Here is a 27,489-nt window from a genome sequence, read left to right on the forward strand (position 1 = left end):
CCTCTTGCCCTCTCCTTCTGTTGGGCATCTCTGTCTTCCTCTCATTTTAATTGCTATCTTGCTTTCTCCAAGCTTCATCTTCACTTCTTCATGTTTTCCCTTTGCATTTTGCTCCTTCCCTGGTCACTCCATCCCTCTGCCCTATCTATTCCTGCCTGTCAGCCAGGGAAACCTTTTCAACCTTTTGCTGCAATTGCTCCCCTGTTGTGAGCAGTGCTAGGATGTCCTCCGGGGAGCTAGCGATGGGCAGGAGCCCACTGGCACAAGCTGGCGCGCTCCTGTGCGAAGGGGAGGTCTGCCTGCAACAGCATCTGCCTGTGGTGCTCAGGGGCCTCACAGTGCTGGGCACAGCAAACGCTGTCCCTACCCAGCCAGCGTGCCCTGGGGAATACGACAGGGAAATAGAGGCATACAGGCAGCAGGGCATGGGGTGAAGGGCAAAAGAAACAACATGACTTTGGGAGAGACTCAATGTGAGAACCCAAAATGAGGTTCAAACTGAATATGACGTGTGTTATAAGCCCCAAAAGACAAGGAAGCTGTTTGTGAAATAGGTACCAGACCAGGCCCAGGAGAACATAGAGAGATGGTGTAAGTGAGGAAGGGTCGTGAGGCATTAACTGTCAGCTGAGAATATTGCAGCAGCTTTTCAGTAACACCACAAGCCTGAGTAGCAGATAAATAAGCAGCCTACAAACAAGCAAGCCCAAATTCCTAGTTGTTACACTATGGGTACGACTGTAAAATACGGTGTTACGCCCTGCGCACGTCCCTCCCGTTGGTAACGCTCCACAGCCTGCCTCACATCCCAGGGATGGAGTCGCACACATGACTTCAGTCTCGGTGTCTACTTTTCCTTTACCGCCACAGCTCCCACCACACATACCTACCAGAGACAGCTTTGCCCCGCACAGAAATGCAGCTGCTTCTAGGGTAGAGCCCAGCCATATCTTACAGCGCACCAGCAGAGTAGGGGATGGGAAGAGTGCAGACACATCCAAGTGAAAGCAAAGGGCGCATTGACCGAACTGGCAAAACAACTTTCAAAGTTAAGGGGAGCCCCAAGTTTGCTCTTCATCACAACACAACCCCCAGACACATTCCTGAAGAGGCAGGCAGGAAAACAAAATCCAAAACCAGAACAGGGGAAAAAAACTCTCAAACAGACTAAGCTGATCTTCCCCGCAAAATCGGATTGCTTTTCTCACCTCGGAACAAGTCAAACAGCATCCCCACTGACTGCTCAAAGAGCGAGGCAGTTTTTCTGAGTTCCTCACCCTTTGTCTTACTCTGTAGATTTGATCAGAGAAATGCCGGTTTCTATCCTTCAGGCTAGTATTAAGCTATTAAATGCACCATTTCACCTTGTTTTCCTTTTACTGACTGTCACCTTCAGAGCTCCTCATGGCAGTTTGCTCTCCCACTTCTACCTCTCAAGTCCCTTCCCCGTCCAAGCAGACCTGCCTCACCCTCCTTCGCCAGCAGCTCGACCACCACCACTGCCAGAGCATCTGTAAACTAGAAACAACCTTCCCCCACACTAACATAAGTCATTGCCACCTCATTTCACCTTTAATTAGCTACTGGTTTTTCATTTACGTCTGTTGATAACTACCCTTTATTCCTCAGCCTTCCCATTTTGGGCTCAGCTGCTCTTCAGGAGGCCAGGTGCTTCGTGATGGCAGGTTTCCTAATGCTATTCAGCCCCAAGACAGTGGGACTTTCTGTTTGCCTGCTCCCTGTCACCTAGCAGGAGTCAGAGGGTGCCACCTCCTGCTGCTGCGGCGTGGGAGGTTTAGCACACATTTGCCATTTCACTGCTCAGAACATTTGCTGTTTGTACAAGCACGCACTTCGCTTTCCTTCAATGTAAAAGCCCATGCCAGCAGAAAGAAACTGAGAGAAGTGCAGTTTTACCTGGAAAGTAGTTCTCACCTGGAAAAGCTGTGATGGGTTCTGCAAAGGGAAAAAAACACCTACTATTAGAAAGGGGAATATTACACACAAGGCCACAGTTCATGTCTTTGTTGATTTGCAGTCACCAAGAGGAGCAGGTCTGTGGCTGTGCCCCACAGAAGCCACTCGCTGGAAACAGCGCAGAGTGCTAGCCAACCTCACCAGGATGGGGAGAAGCCCTGTCTCAGCTGAGGAGTGACCAGACACAATAAGCTTCAACTCAGATGCAGACTTCAGAAAAAATTATATCTGAAGTTGAGGGTCATTTGGATTCAGCTGCCTGGCCTGAGTCATCCAAAGACAAAGCCCCACCTGGCCCAGTGATGAAACCCTGAAACTCCCCAAAATTTCCAAGAGCAGTTTGGTTTCTGGCTCGACTCTGGCATCGTTATTCACATGGGAACTGTGTTCTGGGCATCAATGCCATGCTCCTCTCCATGTCTCAGTGCCAAGAAACAAAGGCAAGTGATTTTTTTCTTCTTTCAAGATACTCTGAAGTAATCTATTACAAATTACTGGATCTGAAAAGCAATAATCAGTACTTATTACTGATTACTTGCTCGCAGAAGCAATAGACTTCTGATTATTTTTAGATTACTTCTGCATTATGCCTGTGAGTCACAGAAGCAGACTCTGGCTCTACTGAGTGCTATGAAATCATCACTCAAGTTCAGAATGCGAATGACACATCTGTCAAAGGAAAAAATTATTGTGACTTATTAGCGTTCTTTCACGCTAAAAAGGAATCAGATTACTTCCCAGGATTACATTTGAAAAAACAGTAGCCTGTGCTGGAGTCAGCTATTCTCATGGCCCTGACAGAGAGAGAACAGCACTGTATTTCTACTGTCTCATTATTATTTTGGTGACATCGGAAACGACCCATGAGTTATGTTAAAGTTTGCAGTGGGAGTCCTTTGTTAGAAATTATCTGAAACAAACTACCGTTATCGGTTTTAAGATTCCCATTCAACTTTCTAGAATGGGACAAATCATTTTGTGTAGCAGTTTGGTGTTATTTTTAGGGCTGGCAACGCTTGAAACTTTGTAATTTATTAATGCTTTTGTTTTGAAATATTAAGCTTTAGGTTCATGAGGCCCAAGATACAGTAACACTGGAGCTAGGTGAATTGCTGAGCTTAAAAGAAGTTAGATAGGAAATGCTATTGGTGTTAATCATCAGTCTTGCTTCTCTTTAATGCCATAGAAGGCAAGGGATTAAAACACCACTGCAAGCCTTAAATACAGAGAATTTGACATAGGGAGTATTAGGTCCTTTGGCAGATGGGAGACCAGCAGAGTTGAAAGCATCAAAGAAACTGAGACCGACGGCACTCAAGAGCACCTCTGGGGCAGTCCCCGTACTCTGTTCTATTATTAATGCTGGTTCCTGCACCATCTTCACCATCGCCTGCCTGCACAGAATGGCAAGCGACATGACCAGCCCTTCCCAGGCACAATTTGTCCCATGCCTCCTCCCCTGAGATACACCCCTCAGAAGAGAGCGTCTGTCCTGCTTGGGCTGGGAGGCACCGGGATCCTCCCCCTCCCTTGGTGGGGGAGAGGAGAGCAGCTTCACTGAACGGGGCTTTTCGAAGCCCAAAGTGGAGAGAGGCTCTCCTCCACCTGACTTTTTCCACTGACTTCAGGATGGGTCGGACACTTTGTGGGTGTTTAACAGTGAAACATGCCTCCCTCAGGTCACGCAGAAGAGCAGGGCCTCGCTGCTGTGGGCTCTCAGCTCTCAGCACAGATCCCACTAAGTGAATACTGCTGGTCCCATCCTCAACTGGATGGCTCTTAATCCACATCCAAGCTAGATGGCGACTAGAGCCATCAGAGTGCGTGCGTGGGTCTGCCAGCTAGAGGAACAGGGCAGGGCAACAGCTCCATCAGCAAACTGCTAAAACACACTTTTTTCTCTCTCTTTTTTTTTTAAAGTCCTCTCTGTCTTTCACATTGAATGAATCCACCTGGCTTTTGGCCTGGTTTGGGGAACGGTGAATTCTAGGACAAAAATTTCTTTTGTTATTCTGTTAACATTGCTGTAAAACCCCTCTGCTATTTCATTTCTTATTAGAGAAGACTCCTTTTGAACTCATCAGCCCCTCTAAATGTGTAATACTGACTGACAGCTGGCTTCTTTTGTCCAGCACTTTCCTTTTAAATTTGGTGTATGTCCTTATCACATAGAATAGTCCTCGGTAACCCTCAGCTGCTCTTTCAGCTTTGCACGGCAGAGACATGTGCTTCCTGCCTCTCACACCAACACAGTCAGAGCCCCCATCCCTCAGAGACTGAGTCCCCCTCATTTCTTTTGTGGGCAAGGAAAGTCCTAGCTGAGATCCAGAAACTCCCGGTAACTTAAGCAGGGGAGAAGTGGTGCACTGGCAGCCTGCAAGCAAAGGCCCTCCAGCCCCGGCTGTCCCCACTGCCATCCCCGACCCCGCGGCCAGACACAACAGCACGTACCCATGCAGTTCTCCAGGGGGATGTCGGTGCCTAGCCGGATGTCATCGAGGGCGAGCTCTCCCGAGTGGCCGTTGCGTATAAATCCCTCAAACACAATCTGTGAGAAATTGGGACAGAAATGTTAATGCTAAGCTGGGAGGCAGAGAGCGGCTGCTGCTCCCGAGGGAAAGGGCAGATCTGCTCCTGGCATTCCCTGCACACCTGCAGACAACCTGAGACCAGTCCTGCTTCCTTGCCCTGCCTCTGCCACCCCTTCCCCAGGGAAAGCTGCTCTGCAGGGATGGTTTCAGCAGAAAGATTGTTACCTGGCCTGGCAGCACTCAGCTTGCAAATGTCTTGCAAATGTCTCTTGCATGGAATAAAGACTCAGTGAATCAATGTTCAGCATTGCAGGCCACCCTCCGGCCCTTGCACAAATGATGCAAGTGGCATAACACTGACTTACAGCAGCAGCAGATTTGGCCCGTGGTATTAACTGGACTATGATCAAAAAAAGGAAGAGAAGGACACAAAATGCACAGCTACATTAACTGTAAAGTGCTGTTGCCATCAACATTACATAAGGAGTATTGAAATGTTAGAGGAGAAGGGTCAATTTATTCCTACTTAATCACAGGCAAAATATATTTACAAAAATAAATAGAGTCGTTAGCTCTAAGAACTGCTGAGTGGAGAGACTGGCATTATTTACATAATGATGCTGTTATTTAGCTAATGCCGGTATATTCACGTTTAACGCAAAGTAGTCAGCCAGTGCCCAGGATTCTTATCTGTAGGCATATTGCGTTCACTGGTATTTTATTAAAAAGCCAAACACACACATGCAAACTAGTCACGCAGCTCTGGTGCAAAGCTTTTGCTTTCTATCTCCCTGGCTGCTCTCGAGGGTCCAAATAGTTTCCTAGGGCTACGTATTTCACAAACCTCCTCTCCTCATTTTAGGTGCTCCCTTTCTCTGGGGTGGCTGGGCAGCCCAATCCTACGCCTGCCTGCGAGGAGCCCTCCCTGAAGGGCTGGCTGTCTGTCTGCGCACAGGACAGAACGTCAGAGCTGCTGGTCCGAAGCGTGAGCCATCGGCCCGTGCAGGAGGCAGCAGTTTGGAGGGGTCGGTGGCCTGAGAGCAGCAGCTCCCCGGGTCAGGGTGGGGACTGGGAGCCAGCCAGAGCAAGGGGCCTGCTGGGGTGGTCGTCAAAGCGCTGCCTCGGGCCTGCAAGTGAGTGTTTCCTTCTGCTTCGGAGGGTGCTGGATGCCGTGCTGATGCTCGTTAACAAGTGCAACAGCATCCCTGGCTCCCTGGAAAACGGCGTGCTGCCCGGAAGGGCTAACCACGCCAAAGGCACTCCTGGAAGCAGCAGCCTCTCTGCGGGGCGCTGGCATGGCCGTGCCAGCGGGGCTCAGGCGGCTGTGGTGAGCAGCGCCGCTCCCTCCAGCTCATCCCTCCTCTTCCGCTGATCTCCTGACAGTGGGACCGGGCCTTGATCCCACAGCGCTGCACCCAGCCCTCTGATCTGGTCTAAGGTACCCGAGAAGCGGATTCACAACCGAAGCCGCATTCCCCCTTCCTCCTCCCAGGTCAGCACTGGCAGCCGAGGCTGGAGAAGGGCTGTTTGCTGCCTGCCCTGAAGAGCTGGCCGTGCCCCCTCCCCGCTTCCCACTTCTTCTGCCTGCAGGGCCTGGGTTTGCTCCCTGGAGCTGCACGCCTGCCTCTGGTCAGACTATCCGATGAGCACCAGCTGGGGAGGGGGAAAGGCACAAAACGAAATGAAAAAAAAAAGAAGGGAAAATATTTGCAAAGTGGAGATTTGAGGAATATGAAAGGCAACAGGCTGAACAAAGGCCCAAGTCTGTGCAGAAAACAGGCACTCTCTGAATAACAAACAGTGTCGTTCAGTTACTATAGTAACTCGGGAAACACAATGCAAACAGCCACATTCCCTAATGATCGATGGGCCCCGGCTCTGAAACACTGAAATAAAGATGCTGGAGATGCCTGCCTGGCCCAGCACACCTTCCCCGAGCATCTTACCCGGTACTCCATGTCGTAGCTCGGCAAGATGATGCGGCCTTCCCTCCACTCCTCCCCCTGGTCCTCCGTGATGACCCACAGCGCCTTGTGCTCCTGGCTGGCTTCCCGCCAGACCCTCAGCATCACCCCGCTGCTGCCCCACGCCTGGTACTGGAAGACCATGCAGACAGCGCTCCGGGGCAGGTAGATGGTGGGGCTGATGAGCCGGGCTCGCTGGCCTTCCCTCCTTCTGCTGCTCTGCAGCTGCAGGTAATTCTTGCCGTCTGTCCAAAGAGGAAAACACCAGTATATTATTTTCTGCGGCCACCTGCAACAAGTGCCTCACCTCCTGCCAGGCGGCTTTGGCAGCGCTGGGCAGGCTCTCACACCCATGCCTGCAGGAGCGGGGTCTCACCCCGGCACCCTGTGTGTGCAGCAAGCCATGCCCGTGCTGCGCCCTGTGCAGCCTGGGCCGGGCACCGAGGAGCACACATCCCTCACCAGCCACTACCGTCTGGTAGGAGACCAACAGCAAAACCAGAAAGCGGTAAGCCGAAGATCGATATAATTCGGAGAAGTTAAAGAGCAGTTATTGTCAGAAGAAGCGACGCCACAATAATGGCACTGGGGGTGGGTGTGTGTTTATTCTGCTGGGAGCTTGCTCAGTGAACAAGCCTGAGGTGGGTTTTTCTAACTGCCGGTGCTGAAAACTCATCTTGGGATGGGGATCTCAAGCTGCGTTCATCCTGCCTCTTTTCATCCCCAGCGGTAAATACTCCACAATCAGGGTCTAGCTGACAATTTTGTTTCGAGGATACGCATGACAAAATGAAAGCCTGGCTCTCGGTTTTTCTGTAATGCAGCAAAACAGCCCCTAAAGCACAGCACAGAGGAAGGACGTGGTCCCAGTGAGTGAAGTATGCACAGGTGACAAGTGGGTAGCTGCAAACTTGAACGCAGCTGAAATACATACAGCAGGGGATTCACTTGCTTTAATACTACATTTTAAATTGTGCCATGCTTTTTGCCAGTCCTCAGGGAGGAGATTTGGTACGTTTGATATCCCAGGAGAAGTTCAAGACTGAGGCTGGAACTGGAGATACTTGATCTGAATACCAATAGCATCAAAAGCCCATGGATACAAATCCCTGGGCACAGCTGATTTGGTCTGGAATCAGTGGTTTCCAGCCCTCTCGGATGAGAAGCCTCCTCAAGGAATTCCCCATTTGCAGCTTGGATGCCTGAAGTCCCTTAGCACGGACTGAAAGCCAAGCGTGTAGCTGGCCTGATCCTGCCCCCTCCCATCATGACCAATGGCAGGACGGTCTCTTGGGTTGCTCCGACTGCAGAGCCTGCAGTACAAGGTGACACAGACAGGCCAACGACAGATATTGCTGTATTTCGCTTTTCACTCAACAACGGGATGAACACACTTGCTCTTGCTACACAGCGGGCAAGCGTCACTGGTGCTTCATGCCAGCACGTGTGAGCCCTCCTGCAGCCCAGCAGGGTTACCTCTGCCCCAGGACCACACCTAAGGGTCTGTCGCTTCCTTTCGCCATGTCTTAGCCCGCTGCGCTTGACAGGCAAAGCTCTGAGCAGCAGCCTGCTTCCTGCTTGCCCTGCTCCCTCTGCAGCTTCAGTGCCCACAGCAATGGCAGAAGAGCAGCGTCTGCGCTGAGAACGTTTGCAAAGTGCGCCTAAAACATCTCCAAAACTTAAACCAGAGAGACCTGAACGTAGGGCCCAGTTCCCAAGCAGCGAAAGACAGCTCCTACCCAGAAAACAGCAGCTGACCTCACTGCCGCTCAGCAGTCCAGTGACGTCCCAGCCCAAGGGAGATGTATCAGTGGTTGCACAGCCACTGGCCCTGCTGCAAGTTTGTCACTGCCAGAGAGTTGGGCTGAAACCAACCACCGTGAGCTACACAGCTTTCTAAAATAAATTTAGGACAAGATAGCAGAAAGATTTGCCATCACTCTACTCCTGGGATGTATGATCAAAATATTGCAAAAGCGTATCCACTCCATATGAACTTTCACTGATTTTGCTGCGTGAAGGACAAATCTGTCCCTGACCGGCCTCATAAAGAAAGAGCAACATTTTCCAGCAATATTTGCCAGCACCGATGAAATGTACTTGGGCCACTTGGCACTTTATGCCAACAAACAGTAGCAGAAAAAAAGATGAAAGCATTTTTGCCTACTCTTGCTTGAGTGAATCACTTGAAAAAGTACCATGCCGTTCTCTAATGGAGGAGTGTTCTTGTGATTTACCTTGGAGTGGTAGTGGTGGAGGAGGAGATGTGGGAGATAAACAAGTGGAGGAGGAAAAAAGAACAAGCTGTACTCCATGCCTAAGGAGCAATAAGGCATAATAAGTCATCAAGGTCTCCTGAATTAAAATCCTCTTTTTGTAATTCACTACAAGCCTCTTCAAAGAAAAAAGCAACAACAACAAGAAAAAAGCAGCAACAACAAACAAGGTGGAAGAGCAAATCAGACTACGATCATACAATTATCTCACAGCTGAAATGGTCTACACAGGCAAATCCTTAATAAAAGCACCAGCCAGGCTCAAGAAGGATCAAATCCAGATCCTCAAAGTTCAGGGCCAACCTTTGGTGCCAGTATCTAGGCATCCTGATTGACTGCAGGGATGCGAGCCACCCTTGGATCCACCCAAAGCCCACAGCTGACCGCAGGGGACTATGTTAATTGTGCAGCTGGACACCCCCCACGATCCACACCCCTCACAGGGAGCCGGTGGTACCCAGCCTCGCTGCCTCCGCCGCTTCAGCAAAAGAGCCTGTGTGCCTCTGAGTCACATCCCTCCCACCAGGGATGACACCGACCTCCAATTTGTTCCCATTCCTATCAGGCTGTGAAATCAAAGAAACTCCTGAACCGCAGCCAAAGCCAATGCCCCCCCCACCACACAGGCTCTTTCTTTCAGAGCTGCGGGAGCCCTCCCAAACCCTGCATCTTCTGTGCTCCCTGCCCAGCGCTTGCTGGGGCCCACAGAGCTCTCCAGGACCTGCTGGCAATCTCAGGGGCTGTGGGGAGGCTCAGTCTTTGGGTGATGAGCCCAGCTGCTCCCCTGCAAGTGGCAGTGGGTTTAGGTACCACACGCTCCTGCTCCTGGTAACAGGAGCTTCTGGAACGGAGAGCGGAGCGCAAGAAAACACAACTTTCTGTGTCATTTGAAGATGAAATGGCTGGATCACTCTAATGGCTAGTTGGATCTTCTGAAAAGCCCCGCAAATTTGCTGAGATTGACTGAACACGGGCACTGTGGAGCTAATTGTTGGAACAGCATGTGGGAGCCCGGTGGTGCCAGTAGTTGCTCTGTTTGATACAGTAAATGGAAGCCTTTGGCACAGAAAGCACCTGAAAGGCTGATTTCCCCTGCTTAAAACATTTGAAGGGAGCCTTCCGACAATGAGCTGATCAATTCTTCCAGGATCAGAAATGCATTTTAATCTCTTTCCCAGAACTTTGCTTTACAGCCTCTATTCCAGCTAACACGGCAGCTACATCCCCCACCGAACTGGCACTGGTAGTTCAAAGCACCGGCTCAAAAAAGGCAGGACAAACTTGCTCAGGCATTTTAACCTACCGCTGTTTTTGCAACCGATGCTACAGCATAAATCTCATGGAAGATTTATGGGATCATCTGGATGTAGGGGAGCCAGAGGAGCATGAACACGCAACCATCCCCAGCCAGACGATGGCAGAGTCGCTTGTATGTGCACAGCAGTGAGTCCTGGATAAATCACCAGCTGGGCCCTGCAAACAAACCATCTGGCCAACGCAGTTTCCTCTTGGCGCGCCCGTCTCCTCCTGCTAGCAAGCCATCTGAGAGGACATTAGGGGCAGCGGGGGATGAAGCCTCATGGTTTGGGTCAGGCTGCAAGCACGAGCCACGGCAGCCACCCCCTCTGCAAGGTCAGCCTGCCTGTGCTAGGGTCCTGCACATCTCACCCCCTCTCCCAAGAAAAGCACCTTCCCTCATCAGTCTCAGCAGCACATCTGGAGGTTTTCCAGCAAAACACGTTGGGCAGGAGGTACACAAGCAATTACTGCTATTTCACATTCCCTCCGCATTTCCCCCTTGCTGGACATCGTTGAGTTACAGCTGCTGCTCCTGTGGAGGACCCACGCTGAACTGCCTTCACTTATGTCCCTCCAAAGGTCACCGCACCCTTCTTCATTGCAGAGCTTGTTTCATGGTGTGTTTTAGTCGCAGCGCCGCAGCCCACCAGCAGCCACCTCTTGTCTGACAAATCCCATAGGTGACATCTCTGCTCTGGGCCCTGCCTGCCACCTGCACAGCCCCAGATCCTGCCGTCCTTCTGGGGCGTGGGAGCTGGAGGCTGCATCAGCCCTTGCCTTTCCTGGGGAGCGGATCAGCTCAGATCCCCTCACGACTGCAGGGTGCTCTGGTAGCAGGGGGATGGCAGCTGGATGAATATGCAGATTGAAATTGGATAGTTATTATATTTTTAATTTTTTTGGCAAATCATGCAAATTCACCTCAAAAGGCTGCCGCCGTAATTTCAGTGACAGGCCTCTCCTCAATGACAGACTTTCATTTACGAAGGGAAATCAATCCTCCGTAAAACTAATATTTATATTAACTAGATCACTGCATCTGCTGGAAAATCCCCTCAATTTTGATTATGTGTTAATTAGTCTGCCAAGTCCCTGCCATTTCAGTCTCTAAATCAGTCCGTGAAAAGGCATAAAACCCCAAACCTGCCCAGAACCAAGCCCTCCGCCTGCTCTCTGGAGCCTTTCTAATGGATGGGCCATTACATCCTCTCTCTTAATTAAGCCTCACATCCTCAACAGCGCGGTGCAATTGTGAGTCTCACTGCCTCCCCCCGGGAGCGCAGGGAGGGCATGGTGTCCCTGACAAACCAAATGCCAATTAGAGCCTGACATTTATGCTAAGTGAGCTGCTTGCCACTGCGCCACGTCCACCGCCAGCCTGGCAGGCACCCTGCATGCCCCTACATGAAAGGGTGTGCGCAGACCCCCCCACGCCCAGTGTTTGTGCATGCACAATTAAAGGCATTAACTGAGCCGGCGCTTGCATTGCGGCTTGCTTGCACGCGTGCACGCCTTCCCGAATTGGGCTCTGTGACTCACAGGCTGCTAAGTCACTGCTGCGAAGTGATGGAGTGATGCACGCACTAAGATTTGAGAGACAGTGTCTTGCTTTCCAGAGAGCATTCCAGCCCAGTTTTATAGGCAGTGTGTATCACTGGTGTTTGGGTCCAAAAAGTGACTAAGGACTCAGGCGAGCAGCAAAGAAACGGGTGAGCCCCAGAGGAGTGGTTTCTTCTCCTCTGCCTCCGGCCCAGCCCAAGCGAGCAGGAGCTTTGCTGGCAATGCAGGGACAGACCGTGGCCATGCCCCTTCTCTCATGAAAGACAGTACGGGCACGAGGACGGCCACAGCCCAGCCATGGCCTGGCCTTAGCCCATGGCCAGGGCACTCACACAGCTCAGCCGACGCTCAGCAAACCTCCTGTGATCTGGGTGCCGGGGCATCCTAGCTCCACCATGCTGCTGGCAGCCAAGGCAGGAAAGACTTTTTAGGGTCTGCTGTCCTCACTGTGCAAACGAGGGTCAGGAGAGCTGCGTACAGCTTTGCTGAGAGGCAATCTGCACCGCACATGGGGGGAGCGGGGAGAGCCAGAGCCGGGTATGTGCTGTCCTTCCCGCAGTGTGCAGCTGCTCACTCATTGCACAGAAGTGCTTGATTTTCACACCACCCCGCATGCAAAACTCCCTCCTACTTCAAAGGGGACAGGATTGACCCTAGAGGTCAAAATGTGTCCCCAAGGCACAAGCCCTGAGAGTAAGTCTCATGAGAGTAAGCACAGACCCGGTTCAGTCCAGCCCTGCTCCATTAACACCATGAAAACCTTTCTGCTGGTTAGGACAGAGTAGGATTAAGGCCTTCAGGCAGAAGTTCTCATGGATTGCAGGAAAAATATGAAACTTTCCCTTTTAAAGATCCCATGGGAAAAACACAGGAATGGTAAAGGGTCACCATCAGCTTAAAAACAGCTCAACATTTGTTTTCCTTAAAAAATAAGCTCTTACGAAACTTCAGAGCACTACAAACATTCCTCTGCTGGATACGCTTTGAAACAAATAAACCTTTCCCTGCAGCGCCTGCAGCCCGAATGAGCAGCATTCCTGACCCTCAAAGCCAGCAAGGCCATGGCCCACAACAGAAGCTCTCGGTGGGTTTTTGCAGCCCAGCCCAAGAGCTATGCGGTCAGGAGAGCTGCAAGGTTAAAACCGCTTCCTCTGCTGTGTGCATGTACAGCTGCCAACATCCGAACAACATGGGGTTCACAATGCTGCCAGGGCTCTGACCTCGGTGCCGTGCTCATCCGAATGAGAAGCAGCGCGTGGTAGAGGTGCAGACCCCACAGTGCTCTCCTAGGACCACAAGGTATTTACTCAATGACCACAAGAAGAGGAGAGGGGAAAAAAATGGGCAAAACACACCGATTCCAGCTTTTCAGCGCTGGCTTACTAGTGTAGCATCACTGAGAGAAACACAACCGCACCTACCAGCTACGGATACGACCCAGGATCTTTACACCCTTCAAGATCAAGACCCCAGTGAAATTCAAAGACAGGGAAGAGTTGAGGTGCCCAACTTACCAACCCAGATTTATTTTCAGGTCTTAAGACCTCTATCTTGACACCAATGGCACATTGCCATTGCGTGCAGCAGGAGGGGGGATGAAACCTCATTGAAACCTGAACTTGTTGCTCCTTGAAGCTTGCTAGGTGCAGCTAAGGGGAATCTTTCTACAGACGGCAAGCATCTGAAGATCCATAGAGGGAAAAATCCTGGCAATCTCTTGTGGGGGCATGGAAAAGGGAGGAGCAGTATTTTCTAGGCTTGCAAAGGGCAGGGTAACAGCTGGAATCATGCTGGGTTTCTGCTGAGTTGGGCACTTTGGGTCCACTTTCACCAAGGGGTCCCCAGACGTGTAACAGGAGCCTGCAGGAGAGGACGTGGAGCTAATCCATGGTGCCAAGAGCCCAAGGAACACAGGGCTAAAAAAAGAAATGCAGAGCTGCCTGAAAGAGTATCTTGGAAATAAAAATAGTGGAATGAGAGCAGTGGGTGTCTTGTCAGTCTCGAGAAGTTCTCTGCGCCAAAGATGAGGAGGAATTGCATGCAGCGCATAAAATGAAATCGGGAGATATCTGAGGAATTCAGGCCTGTCTCTCAGCAGACTTTTCTAATCAAGTGCCTCACAGAGGATATTTCACCATGGTCATTTCCTTCCCTCTCTCTCATGCAGACTGAGCCAGGGCTCCTCCTTTCATTATTATTTTTTTCCCTTTTAATTTTAATTTTTGTTTTGCCATTTTCAGAAGAAATAGAAACACATCCCACATGGCTCTTAAAGGCACAGCGCATTTCCTTGCTACCATGGAGCAGCCACATCCTCTAGCCTGGGCCAGCACCTTTAAATCAGAGTAAATTGGGCTCCAGTGGCTTTGAGTTCCTGTTAGTTTTTGCCCCTAAACCAAGCACAGCTGCTCTCCTTCACCCAACTGCTCACCCCAGGGTGGGGAATTCACAAGAAAAGACCACCCCGAACAAGGGCTTTTCATTCCTTGCTCCCTGGAGTGTGAGGATGAATTTTCTAAGTAGAAACAAAGTGCTGGAGGGAGCACGAGGGAAAGGCAGAGGAAGAGTGGGGGAGTGTGAACCAAACAATGCTTCGATTCTGTCCCCGCCGAGGGACTGGCATCGCCTCTTTTTCATGCTTCTTGAGTTGCTTTTAAAAGCGGTGTGGGGAGGAAAAAAGCAAATAGTTGTTTCCTTTTGTGTCATGTCTTCTTAATTTCTAAGAGCAGGACCAAAGCGAGGCGCAGCAGTGACGCCTTTGCATGCCGGCCCTGCATGGGCACGGCTGCCGGGAGGGCGCATCCCTGCCTGACCCAGCCAGGAGGCTGATCCCATGGCAGTGCCAAGAACCATCCCTCAGCCTGTGCCTGGCGTCCGCTGCTGACTTCCTCCACCACCATGGGCAAGTCACTTCAGCGCCCTGGAACTGCTACCTCCTCCTCTTCCTCTGCCCGTACTGCCCGTGACTTGCTGGGCAGGTCCTGAACCTCGTCGGTGCAGCACCGCGAGGGAGAGCTCTCCACACTGGCACAAAACCAGATCACTGAACTCAGTAGGAAAGCGTTCCCCTGGCCGCAGTGATGAGGTTTTGCAATTCATAACTAACTAAGAAAGAGAAGAAAGGGTAGAAGGGTAAAAACCAGAACTGCGTGCTGAGCTGTCTGAGGCAGCACCAGCCTCTCCCGGGCTGTGCACGCGCACTCACACGCGTGCGCACGTACAACAGAGTCTTCTAAGAAACTATGGCCAACTAATTGTAGGGAGACTCGGGGGAGAGGAAATGAAATGAAAAATTGAGTCTGAGTTATAAAAATAAGTAATTTTTATCCTACTTGCAGGAGGCTTATATTAATTAAACATTATTACAGCGAATGAGATGGGGAGGGTTATTAAGTCTGGGGCTGGCTGTAAGTGTTCTCTCCTGTTGCCTGAGGCTCCACTGAGCTCCAGATATTAATCTTCTAAAGCACTCAAATGCTGAAGAGATAAACACTTGAAATATGAAAATGTTTTTCTCCATAGCAGACACTGTGACCCTATGTCACACCAAAGAATTTGTCAGATGTCCATATAGGCTGCACTTACAGCATTACCACGTCTCTTAGAAAAATGCCAAGCACCTCAGGAGCTGAATAAAGAAATGATGTGTGCATTTGTGTGGGGGTGATTTGTGTGTGGAGATGTAGCAGATTCTCCTCTTCCCATATGTTTCTGGAATACATATTTTCCTCTTTAGCACTGCCTACCAGGTGTTGGCTGCACGGCTTTCCAACTGGCTGGCGGCACTGCCAATCTGGCCAGCGCCTCTGCCAGGTGGCTAACAGGTTCGCCTGAATGTTTGCATCTCGAGACCCAACCTTACCGGGGGGGAGGGCAGGGAGGAGCCCACAGCATGCACGGCTCCCTGGGCGCATGGCATGCAGACACTGGAGTCGCTGGGCATCAGGGCAGAGCTGAAGACAGGTAAGATCAGCCAGCTCTCCCTGGGGGAGCCTTGAGTTTCATAAGCAATGACTGATAGTGAAGTGATGCTATGGTGACGCAGGCTACTGTTATACGGAAACTAGCAAATGTTCTTCATACCACCCGTGCACAAAGTCAACAAGGGTATGGAAAGGGTGCTAGTCCCAGGGCGAGTTCCAAGGTATGAAGCTGAACTTGATCTATTGACCACACTGCCAGAGGCAGGCTCCCTTCCAACCCATGCCAGCACATCTCAGTGATGTCCTCCATAAATTAGGCTCTGCCATGCTCCTGCAAATCTTTTGCTTCCAAAGCACAGAAGAGAAAAAGAGCAAAAGTCAAACAGCAAGAAGCTGGCATATTTCAGCATTCTTAGGGCTTAGCTCATCTTTCACTTGGAGGAGGCTGAAATCCAGCCTATGCAAGCCCAGAGTGCAGAATAGCTGAAGACTATAGGCAATCCAAGCAACATATGGGAGGAAGAAATGCATCTCTAACAAAAGAGGAAATGCATTCTGGGGAAAAAACACTGGGTCCTACAGAGGACATTTGGATCAGGAGGTGGAACAAAGCCCGGGCTAACCTTCACGGTCATAGGGGATTCAAAGCCCAGTGTCTGATTCAAGGCTATCTCAAGAGGATAGTTAGTAGAATTCAGTGCCAGCGGTCGCAGTCCTATAAATAAGTCATGAACCATACAGCAAAGCATCTGAAAGCTTCCACAAAAGAAAACATTCAGCTCTGCACAGCCTTCACAACTCTTGATAGCAGTGCAATAATCAGTCATACCGTTCACACGGAGAAAGCCCCATCAGCTTCCTCTTCCCTGCTTTGGTATGGTATTAACCATCTTACCAGGCACAGTCTCAGGGCTTGGTTCAGAGTTGCCAATCCAGGTGCTTGTAGGCTGAAAAGACCACGTATAACCCGTTGCCAAGTCATGTGACCAACCACAGAGGTCTTCAGGGAGATCAAAGTTGCAATTGAAGTTCGCAGGGAGGCGGAAATCTTATAAAAAGAAATAGAAGCAAAATAAAGTTGGATTAAAAAATGACCTACCCATGAAGGGTTGCTATTAAAAAACAACCCAAAACTAAAATAGCTGGCAAGCCATAAATACTGAAGAAAGCATGAAATCTCACTCACACTGATCCTTTTAACCTATCTCACATTTCATCAGCTCCAGGAATCAGCCTTAAGTTCTGCATCATCAAAATGCTCACACCACGTCCTGCAGCTAATCCACCAAACTAAGCAAATATAAAAGCAAGTACCAAATGTTTCCAGACTCTAATCAGCACCTTCTCTTCCTCCCCTATAGCAGTCAAATATTAAATGCCTTCTTAAATGTCAGGGAAGAGCACTTCCTGAGTGCTCTGTGCTCATCGGTTCCTGCTCTGGCTCCAAAAGGAGAATCTCAAGTGCTCCAGAAACCCAGCTCCTGAGTGACAGATCTAGCCACTTGCACCAGACGGGAGCTGTCTGTCAACGTGGCGAGCTGTCACTCACCGCTTCCTACCTTCTCGTGGAAATGCTACCAGGGGAAACGTGGGGTCACCATGAGCTCAAGCTTTTGGATTCTGAGTGAAAGGAGCCAGCCTCTATTTCTAGCTCCACTATGGACTCACCACATGGTCTTTGGGCGAGTCATTTAACTTTTCATCTATGAAACAGGAACAGAGCTAATTCCCCTGTGTCAACAGCTTTAAAAGCTCTGGAGAGCCTTCCTGCAGAGACAGGTCTGTGGGCAGGAGGGCACATGCCAGGGGCTGCATGTAGCAGCGAGGCAGCTGCTGGCTCCTTCGGTCAGGGAAGCAGCCATAAGGCACGGAGGCTGCAGAAATGGTCTGAGACCATCCCAAGCACTCAGAGGACATGCACGTCAGAGCCCAATTATAGGCTGGGTTTTTCCTGAGCAAAGAGGAAGTTTTAAATCACAGTGCTCACAAAGTGAGCAATAGCCAGAAGGAGGTGAGTGACTCAAGCGATAGGCATCAGGGGAACTTTGCTGTGAGGGGCAGAGGGCTTTCCGTACATGCTCCCACTTAGAAATAAAACAATGCAGATCATGGATCCTTTTATTCCAATCTAATCTTGTACCCTGGAGAGCAGCATTGTTTCTGTTTGGCTGTCATAAATCTGATTGTCCAGAGAAACACACTCATTGTTTATGGAGTATGAGAATGAAAATTGTTGCTAAATCTGAGGGAAGCTGATGGGGAGGCTGGTTCCACGCTTCACGGCATACTCCGCTCACTCTCTTGCCCTGGACTGCACCCAGGAATCGTGTTGTTGCAGAGACTATTACTGGCCTAAATTTCCTCTCGGCAGCTTCCCAAGGGCCTCAAAGGTAGCAGGGCTGCACAGGCTTATCACTGAGGCAAAGCAATGAGAATCAGGCCCTTTGAGCTACTTCTGCAACTTGCATTTCCAGAACTGAACTACAGCAGAATCCCGATGGGAGGTGTGAAAAAGCCAATTAATGTTCTTTTTTTAATTTATTTATTTTAAAAGCCATTAATTTTTTCTCTGGGACTGGAAGCTGAAGTGACAGAAGTCCTAGGAGCTATCTCAAAGGATAGCTTTTCTTCATGAGATTTCTCATTGAAGTCCTTGTGTAAATGCCCCAGCCCCAGTGGTAAGGCCCAGGCTCTGCTGTCGTGCCCAGGGGTGTGCATCTCCTGCACACTGCACTTGTGCAACTAACCCTGCACAGCTCTGCCATGCCCTCTCCCCTTAATCTGGACATTTCACAAACGTTAGATGCTCACATCCCCCTTGCAAGGAGCAGAAGAATATGACGTCTGCTTTTACATGTAGGGATCTGAGGCAGAGAAGATTAGTTCCCCCCAGCACTGGCTCTTAACAAGCACAGCATGTAGTCTAAACTAACATTCAGCCTCTTCTATAGTCAGAAGAGGCAGGCAAATGCCACAGATACCAAACCATTCCCTGTACATCCGATAGCCATCTAAGACCGCGGGGACAAACTCCTGCCTGGAGTTAGTGTTCCCCTCTCTCTGCTGCCTGCACAAGGAGCCCAGACCGTCCTCCTAAATTTTAAGCAGCTGATATTAGGGAAGATGATCCTTAACAGATAGGTGTTCAGGACATCAGCCTTCTCTACGTGTCGTGATTTACTCCCACAGTTGTGACCTCTGCAAAAGGAGCCCTGCATACCAGGCAGTCTGAATCTCTCCCTTCTGAATTTATGACACCCAGCCAAGGGGATCTGGAACGGAGGTGGCTCTAAACAGGGCGCTAAGTGAGTTTCTTCAGGTCACGTAAGGAAGCTGGGAGAGCAGCTCTTCAAGCCTCGTACCCTAGGGACTGAATTAACTGCTATCTCTTGCTCTTGCATCCTTCCTTGATATAACTTATCAGATTTTGGCAGGTTTTGTTTGTTGTTTTTTTTTTTATCTTGGCCTATCACTAATAATATTACTCTAAGCTTTCCAGGAATCAGCCCCATGCATAGGAGCTAATGGGAAGATAAGAGTATTTGCTTAGCTCTTAACCCATCATTTATTGAGATAAAGGTGTGCTGCTCTGATACATACCCTCCTCTTCTCCACAGCTATCACCACACTCGGTTGCCTCTTCATCAGTTGGGTATGGGGTGGTGGTCTCTTCGCTCTTCAGAGTGGGCACCAGCGTCTCTGCAGTGGGCTTTACATCTGAAAAAAATGGAGTGGAGATGCTATTTGCAGCAGACAGTACAAAAAGCCCAGGCAGGAGGAAACAAAGCAAAAAATCTTTTTCTCATGTTCTTGTAATGGCAGGAAGAGATAGAACAAGAATACCATGAAATTTCCACATGCTACAAATGTCACCATGGTTTGAACTTCAAATGAACTGGCTGTTTCCATATGGGAGTTCCTTTGATTTAGAGTTCCCATTGGACAAGGCTCTCCTCTAGACATACACGCCACTTTTTCTCTTAATTTTTTAATCTACACTGGTGTTGGCAATCCGCTCAGCTGTCATTACTGGATAAGAGAGATCACAGGCAGAACATCTTTTTCTTTCATAAAGGCATACGACACGTTAAAAAAACACACACAACATTCCCACCAATTGTGCCAGTTTATAAAACAAGTCACTCAAACCCACAAATGACGTAACCGCAAACGGACCCGGAGGATCCCCTAGTGCGCTCTGGCTTGCTGCAGAAAGTGTCTGGTTTCACACTCCAGGCTCCTGACTACGCTTTCAAAGGGTCTCTGTCCAACTTCCCTCTCTCCAACATGGCCCGTGTGAAACAACCTCCAAGCAGGTGTTAGGGGAGATTGAAGCAAGAAAGGGAAGGATATTAAGATCAACAGTAAACGACATTAGGTTCCAGCGGGCTCTCCTTTTATGGGTGCATTAACTGGAGTACAGCAGCCTTGATTCTTTCCACTTCTAAAAAGAGGCTGCTTTGCGCAGTTACGCATGGTTGTGTTTCTTTGTCGGCACCCTTCAGGATATCATTTAATAAAGCCAGAAGCAGGAGGAAATGGCTAAATACATTGAATATTTTCCATAGGCTCCTTTCTGCCCTTTTATTTTCCTGTTATTAAACATGTTGCACATAAAGTCTCAGGATTTTTTTACTTTTTTTTTTCCAGTGGCTGTCTTTTGTTCAGGATAAAATACCAAATAACCTCAAAGTCTTTTAATTTTTAAGTTCAAATTTGTTACAACCCCATAAAACTCTGAACGCAACCAAGAAGCAAATTGCAAGCAGCCAGGCACAGAAAAATGTCATAAAAAAGAGAAGAAGAAAAAAAAGCAGCAGGTGAAGCCAACATATCAAAAGCTGCAAGTTATTTAGAGGTGGTACATTTTTTTAGGTTGTTGTTCTTGTATATTGAGATTTATAGCTGAAATGTGACAATGTGGAAGGACCTTGAAAGCCAAGTCCCATACGGGACACAGATGCTGAGCGGATGTAAATCAACAGTGTTGCATTGCCCTGGACAAGCCGCAGAAATATATCTTGAAAAATCAGTTACCATGGCAGAGCCGCAACACGATGGTTACAAGAGATAATGAAAATAGCAGGGAGGACAACGTGATGTGTGAAATGGAAAGTGAAAAAGAGAGGTCTTGCTTGCTCGCTTTCTCTCTCCTGGGCCCAGCAAGTGTCTGTGCAACTGGTGGTAACTGCTGATCAAAATGCAAAGTCACTGAGCAATTGAAACCAGATGTTTGGAACTTCAAAGGAGAGAAAACCAGCTGCAAGCGAACATTCATCAATCTCCACTCTTCAGAGGAAAAATTTTGGCAAGTCTTTGAAAGAAGCCAATTGCTGACTGTCTGCTTCCCAATTTTTGAGTTACTAGCCAAATAGTTTGTGAGCCCAGTTGCTGTTAAGTTACCTGTTTGACTCAGTAATTAAGATGCTCGTTGCTGATAAGAAATAGAATCAGCTGGGCAGGGTACACATGGGCTTATGCTCTCACTAGAAAATATTTTCAATCAGCTTGTTTTAATCCATCTCCTAATCTTGTTCCCAAGCAAGTGCAATTGCCTAGGTTTTCACAGCCAGTTCTGTAACATGCCTGGGTCCTCCCAGCAAGGGAGGGCCGTATCTTGGTGCTGTCAAGGACTGCTGCATGTAGCCAGCCTGGATTTAGCATGCAGATAATGCCGTGGGCTATCTCTGCTCCCCAGGTTGCATCAGGGATATAAATGCTTTTTATAACATGGTGAATCCACAAGATTACAAGCCCTGCTCTGATTACAAAGCTGAATGCCTGTAGATCAATAAAGCTACGAATATTTATGACTTGGCAGTTGAGTTTTAAACATTAAAATGTGCAAATGATTAGACAGCCACACTGGGAAATGACCATAAAGCACCCTGCCTGGAAAAAACATGGGCTGTTGCTGCTGATATTGAAACTGAGCGTGGACATAGCTGTAAAAGGAACTTTGAACCAAAAATAGCACAAGAAGTTGAGGATCCCAAACCCCTCTTATTCTCTGATTTGGAGGCGTGCAATGGAGGGGCTGTTATGCACATGGTGGGAGGTCTTGCGCGGCTGCCTCCCTTTGCAGCAGTGATGCAGCACTGTGATGCACCAGCCAGCAATGGTCTGCAGAGATCCAGCAGCTGGAGACTCCTGGGAGCTGCAGGAAGCAGCCATGTGGGAGCTGCCCGACCACTTCTGCACAGAGCCTCAGCTCCTGCTGCTTGCATGAAAGCCACGCCGCCTGCTTCTCCTACAACATCCCAAAGATGTTGTAAGATTTAAATTAAGATCTAATCTTGATTTAAAGTTTAGATCATTTACAATGGATTCCCAGTCCAGGAGGAGATTTGCCATTGACTTCAAAGGTGACAAGTGATCATTATTAACTGTGTGTACATGTGTTGTGTGATTTGCTATTAAGTGTTTGTAATGCATCTCACAGCACATCACAGGAGGAAAGGGTAGTAAAGACTCCACAAAAGGGTGGAAGAAAGCTCTGTGTCTTTTAAGCTTCCTAGAATGGAAATTCTTACAAGAAAATGCCTTCTACAGATGTGTTTATAAAATGGGAATCATACCTCTTTATCACTGACATCTGGACACCAGATTCAGATTTAAGCAGATTATTAAAAAATAAAACAGATTAAAAAAAGGGACAACTAGCCCTTGGCACTGAAAAGCTAGCATCAGACCCAATGAGCTGTTGGGTGCATTTTTGGCTCTTGGGGGTGAAACTATGGAGCAATCAATCACCACTGAGCCTCAGAGGGTCAGAGGCACAACCTCTACTGATCCCCGTGAGCGTGTTAGACAGTTTTCACCTCTGTACTAAAAACAATGGTGGCTGCAAGGCATACCACTTGTGAAAACAGGTGGGCAAAAGTGAACAAACTTCCCTGGTCTTACGGATGTTGTAGAGATGTTGTAGAGTTAAATGCCCAACCTTGTCTGCAAAAGGATTTCCACATGGGGTTCAATGAGAGAGGGACAATTGTTTTTACAGCAAAGCCTTCTCGTGGCAGCTCAAGATACCTGTAACTGGTCACTACACTCCTCTTCTGCACCTCTGCTTCTCTTCCTACTTTTGCACTTATCCATTTGGATTAAAAAGCCCAAATGTTATCTAACACAGAGACTGGGAAAGCCCGCACAACATCCAGATAAAAGAACTGAAAGGAGGGAGAAGGGAGTTGGGGACAAATCCCACATGGGGCTCTGTGTGAAAGCTTGGATTGGGGTCCAAACATTGATGCTACATTCTGCATCAAGGCCAGTTCTTTTCCAGGTGGAAGTAAAAAGATGGGGTCGGGCCACACTGCAGCTCCTGCCTTCATGGCTGCAGTCTCCTTGCCATGGCATGGCCCTGAGGTGGGACAGCAGGGAGAGAAATAAACTTGCACTTGCCCCTTGCTGGTTTAGTGCCTGCTGTGGCCCCGATGGAGCCAGTGGGCAGAGGCACAGGGACTCCTACCTGTCCAGTTGCAGCCCAGGACCTCCAGGCGCATTCCTATTCCCGCTGGGGACCACCTCTCTGGGTGCACTCGGACGTACTGGGCAGGAACAGGGTCAAACCTCCGGACTTCAGGGATATCGTAGTGGATGTTACCTTCAAAAAGCTACAGAGAGAGAGAAAAAAAAGTGATGTGTGCATTCCATATGCTCTCCACCAGACTTGCTAATTTGGGTCTGGCAGGGCGCAGCTACAGTTTGAAATAGTTTGGCTGTCCGACTCCGGGCCATTGAGTCCAGCTGAGCAGAAATTGGGCTGTTCCTTCGCAGTTTCAAGAGGACCAGACAGGCTGTTTCTAAGAAACTTGTACAATGTCTCTTGGCCTCTGCTTTGTATCCAGGGGTCATATTCTGAGCCAAGCCACGCAAGGGAAGCCTGGGGAACATCCACTAACTTCACATATAAATAAGATCACATTTGTCCTTTGGCAAATAAAGAAGCTACTGCATGTTCTAGGATAATGTAAACGCTCAGTTTTCCTCACAGTCCAAGTACTGCTGCTTTTCAGCTTATGTGCACGAACTCAAGTCTGTGGGGAATAAACAGAGGGCTATAGATAGCATCAGGCCTTCTAAGACTCATTTGTAGGATCAGAAAAAATTAAAACTCAAATTTTCAGAAGCAGATGAGTTTGCATAAAAACAGAACAGGCAGTAGCAGAGAATTCATTTATACCTCAAGCCCCCTGCCACTCCCATACTGCTAAGCAGAAAGTTTATGGGGAACTCCGATATGGGAAAAACACAGGGATTTCAGGGTCACACCACTTTGGCAAAAAGGACTTCAGATATAGCAAATTTCCCAAAGAGAAGTTGTGATTCATCTTCCTCTTCCAGAGGTGCAAGCCACAACACCACCACCCTTCCCCTTAAAATACGTAATTAGTTTGTGTCAAACATAATTGAACACACCACCTTGTGGGCTCTGACCTGCAGGACCTGGGAGGACCAGAAGGTGATGTCCACATCCCCAGGCCTGGTCCACAATAAGAAATGAAGGGAAATTTTCATCCCTGGGGAACCTACAGCCTCTAGTACAGCTTAGGAGCAGGACCAGGGGACACAACCTGGGATTTCATGGTGACAATCCAAACTCCCAAGGTCTCTGTGGGGAGAGACAGCTAATTTCCCAAGACCCCATCAGGCAGACTGAAGATAGCCAGAAACATATCTCGTTTTGCTGCTGCTCCAGGCAGTGCCTACCTTGGCTTGCATTGTTTTGGGGTCCTGGATGAAGTCCCAGTCCTTTCCATTCATGCTGTAGGCCACCTTAAACTTCTTCACAAAGGAGCGGGACTCAGTGGTGGTCACGCTGTCCCCTCCGCGAGCCCCCTGGATAATGACGCCTTTGATATTCTTCGGGACGCCAAGGTCCACCTGCAGCCACTCCTCCCCAGGCTGGGCTTGGGGGATGCGGGGAAACCAGCCTGAGCGGCTGCTCACCAGGCGGGCCATGCTGGGAGACCAGTCGTAGCCTCTGATGGAAGAGGCCGAGATCTGCGAGTCAGGGATGAGGCCAGAAAGCATTCCCAGCAAGTTGGAGCAGGGCGAATCTGCAGGGAAGGAAAGGGCATGAACAGCCAGGGCAGTTGAAGGGAGCGCTCATGGTTTTCCCCACAGGTTTAAGCTCTGGGCATTAAACCAGCACCAGCACTGGGCGCTTCCCCATTCCCTCCAGGGCCTGGGTGCCTGTCCCCCCAAGCGCATCCCTTGGGATGGGTGCCTCCACGCTGCTCACAGTGTCACCGTTCCCACCCCAAGCAGGCATGACAGCTCCGGGGGACAGCACCCAGGACAGGCTGTCAGAGGGAGAGAGAGGAGGGCTGAGGCTGAGGGGAGGAGAGGACCCTCACCGGTGATGCGGCAGCCGTACAGCTCCAGCCTCAGGGCGATGCCGTTGTGCCAGCTCTGGGGACGGATGCGCACAAAGCGTGTGAGCACAGGGCTGTGGATCTTGTTGAGAACCACCTCTGTGGCGTCCTCGTTGGCCTGAAACGTCTGCGAGGGAAAAGGGGCACAAATACGGTTACGTCCTCTCCAGGCAGAAAGAAACAAACAGATCAGCAGTGGAAATAATCTCAGCAGGGAAAACCGAGGAGAGGCTTTCTGGGCAGGGCAGCCTCTGGCCAGCGCAAGCACCCAGGGGCAGGCAGGGAGAGCTGAGCCGCTGGCAGGACAGCATGGTGGAGGGACTCGCCCATCAGGCAGGAGACCCAGGACCTTGCTGTCCCGCTGCCTCTCAGAGCACCCCGAGGCACCTCAGACTACCAGGCCACAGCTGCTTCAAGCTCGCCCCCAAACCTAAAGCTGCTCCAACGCAAAAGGCCAGATGTCCCCGAACGCTGTGTGAGACCTTGCCTCCCCTCCACGGGTAAACGGGCTGACATCCTGACATGTCCTCGCACCGAGCTCCATCGGGAAACATCGTGTGCAAGCAGCAGTGCGAGCAGAGAGGACGCTGCCTCTGCCTGGGGTGACAAGCCACCGTCCCAGCCAGCCCCTTGCCCCTGCCTCTCCGGCGCACATGCAGCCCACCACGCAGAGACAGCTTTTCGGAAGAGTTTATCATCTGACACGATACGAAATGCCTGCTGCCATACCAGATGGCCATAATCAATAACTACCAGATGGACGTTAGATCCACCCCTCTGCCCATTATTTTAATAGGCTGGACAAGGATTGGATACTTGTGCTTCTGGCTGCGGAGCCATAGCACGGAAGAAAAGGGGGTGAAAGAGGAAATAATACCCAACCTGAGGGTAATTTTCAACCCTTTCTCTGCCCCCAGCATAAAGCACTAAAGCTCACAGACCGAGGCTGCAGGCATTGCCCACTTTCCCTCCAAGCACGCAGGCTCTCAGGACAGGGTTAGAGCATCCTCCGATCTCAGCCAGGAGCCGCATCCGCACTGAGACGTCGGCTGGGCTCTTCTGCAGGCTCCTACCCTGCATATGCTGTGCTAAGCACAGAGCTCCCGCTAAGTTTATCTCAAGAGTGAAGCAGGAGAGTGGAATCTCTGGCACCGATCTTCTGTCGGAGGCACGAGTCAAACAATTCAACTGCAGATCCCTGTGATCCGGGACAGAAAAAGGGGTGAGGCTGTATCCTGGCCTCTCGCCTTGAAGGGCGGTTAAGAAGCATTTTATAAGCCTCCCACTGCTCTAGGCCTGCAGACGGCACATGTTACTGCTCTCTTCCCAGGGCCCAGCATGCCAGGGTGCGCAGAGGGTGTTCGCAGCGGGGGACAGTGGCTGTCGGCAGCACACAGCCAGCACGGGGCTGCCCCTGCACGTCACCGTCCAGCCCGGGACGGCGGCACTCCTGCCACCCCACGGAGGGCCTTGGTTGCAAATCTGGCCGGTAATTGGGATTTGGGGTTGCTGTGAACTTGAGCAGAAATGCTAATCTCGAGAATATATATCATGCTGCTACCGTTTAGCAACACAGCATGGTTTATGTGTTTTTAATATCCTATTTTATCCTGTCTGACCCCACTTCCCATCCTTTTCCTTGCTCAGCAGACACCAAATACCCTTTTTTCCAGCAGGAGGGCTATAAGAAGAGTGGTTCCTGTGAAACACTCTCCAGGCATGTGTGTGTGTGTGTGTGTATGTCTTACAAACCTGTGGGAACACACACACACACAGACTGAAAGGATACATTTCCACACCACAGCAAAGCCTCCAGCTTTATGTCAACACAGAAGCTGACACACAACACCTTACCTCTGAACCTAACACCGGAGGACAGGAAATGTTTATCTGAGCCAGCGCAACTATTTTAGCACGAGGAGCAGCACGTCAGGTCAGCCCAAAGGTCCCTCTGTCCCAGGGGGTGGCTCCTGATGGTGGCCCCAGCAGATGCCTGGGGGCAGCAAGCCCGGGGGAGTCTTCTCCTGGCAACCTCTCTTCGCTTCCCACAATCAGCAGTTTGAAGACTCCATGAGCCAAAGGTTGCATATGGACCAGCATGTTTAACAGTCACTGACGACGTTTGCTGCTCTTTTTGGTTTAACATATTTCCAGTTTTGTTCTTTTTTAGCTCACTTCGCACATATGAGCATCAGGGGCCAGAATCCAAATTTACACCAGCGTAATTTGTTGCTGACTTCTGCAAAGTCAAGCTTGACAGAAAGCAGAAGCAGGACTGAGCCCAAAAACTTTATCACTACCACATGCATTGCTGAAAGCATCTCTTACACGACCTTAGTCCCAACCACCTGCTTCCAAGGAGGGCAACGTCAATTCTGCTTTAGATTTGGGCCCAGTGATCTCCTCAGACTAGATCACATTCAACAAGCTACGTAACGCTGCACTGGGGCCTTGACGCTCCGGACTGCCAGTTTATGAGGGCAGAAACGGCACCTGACTGCCAGCTCTACTATCGGCTGCGCTGGCAGGATCTGCCCCAGTGAACCTTGTTTCTGAAAGGCCCCAGCTGACCACAGCAA

The 27,489-nt window shown here is 49.8% G+C and overlaps 1 protein-coding gene across 6 annotated transcripts in view; it reads right to left on the minus strand.

Moving 5' to 3' along the window:
• The window catches only part of NRP2 (neuropilin 2), a 90,598-nt gene that overhangs the window by 18,903 nt on the left and 44,206 nt on the right, over positions 1–27,489 (minus strand). For 3 of the 6 annotated variants that reach the window (XM_075511906.1, XM_075511908.1, XM_075511910.1), the window contains exons 8-15: positions 24,893–25,037; positions 24,243–24,592; positions 23,002–23,146; positions 19,131–19,247; positions 16,426–16,578; positions 6,455–6,717; positions 4,429–4,525; positions 1,918–1,956 (exon numbers count right to left, since the gene is read on the minus strand). In XM_075511906.1, the coding sequence (XP_075368021.1) occupies positions 1,918–1,956; positions 4,429–4,525; positions 6,455–6,717; positions 16,426–16,578; positions 19,131–19,247; positions 23,002–23,146; positions 24,243–24,592; positions 24,893–25,037 (1,309 nt within the window). The remainder of the gene's footprint in view (positions 1–1,917; positions 1,957–4,428; positions 4,526–6,454; positions 6,718–16,425; positions 16,579–19,130; positions 19,248–23,001; positions 23,147–24,242; positions 24,593–24,892; positions 25,038–27,489) is intronic. The other 3 variants (XM_075511909.1, XM_075511907.1, XM_075511911.1) reach the window with 1 other exon arrangement.

This window comes from Mycteria americana, chromosome 9, assembly GCF_035582795.1.
Source record: "Mycteria americana isolate JAX WOST 10 ecotype Jacksonville Zoo and Gardens chromosome 9, USCA_MyAme_1.0, whole genome shotgun sequence".
In the NCBI taxonomy this organism is placed as follows: domain Eukaryota; kingdom Metazoa; phylum Chordata; class Aves; order Ciconiiformes; family Ciconiidae; genus Mycteria; species Mycteria americana.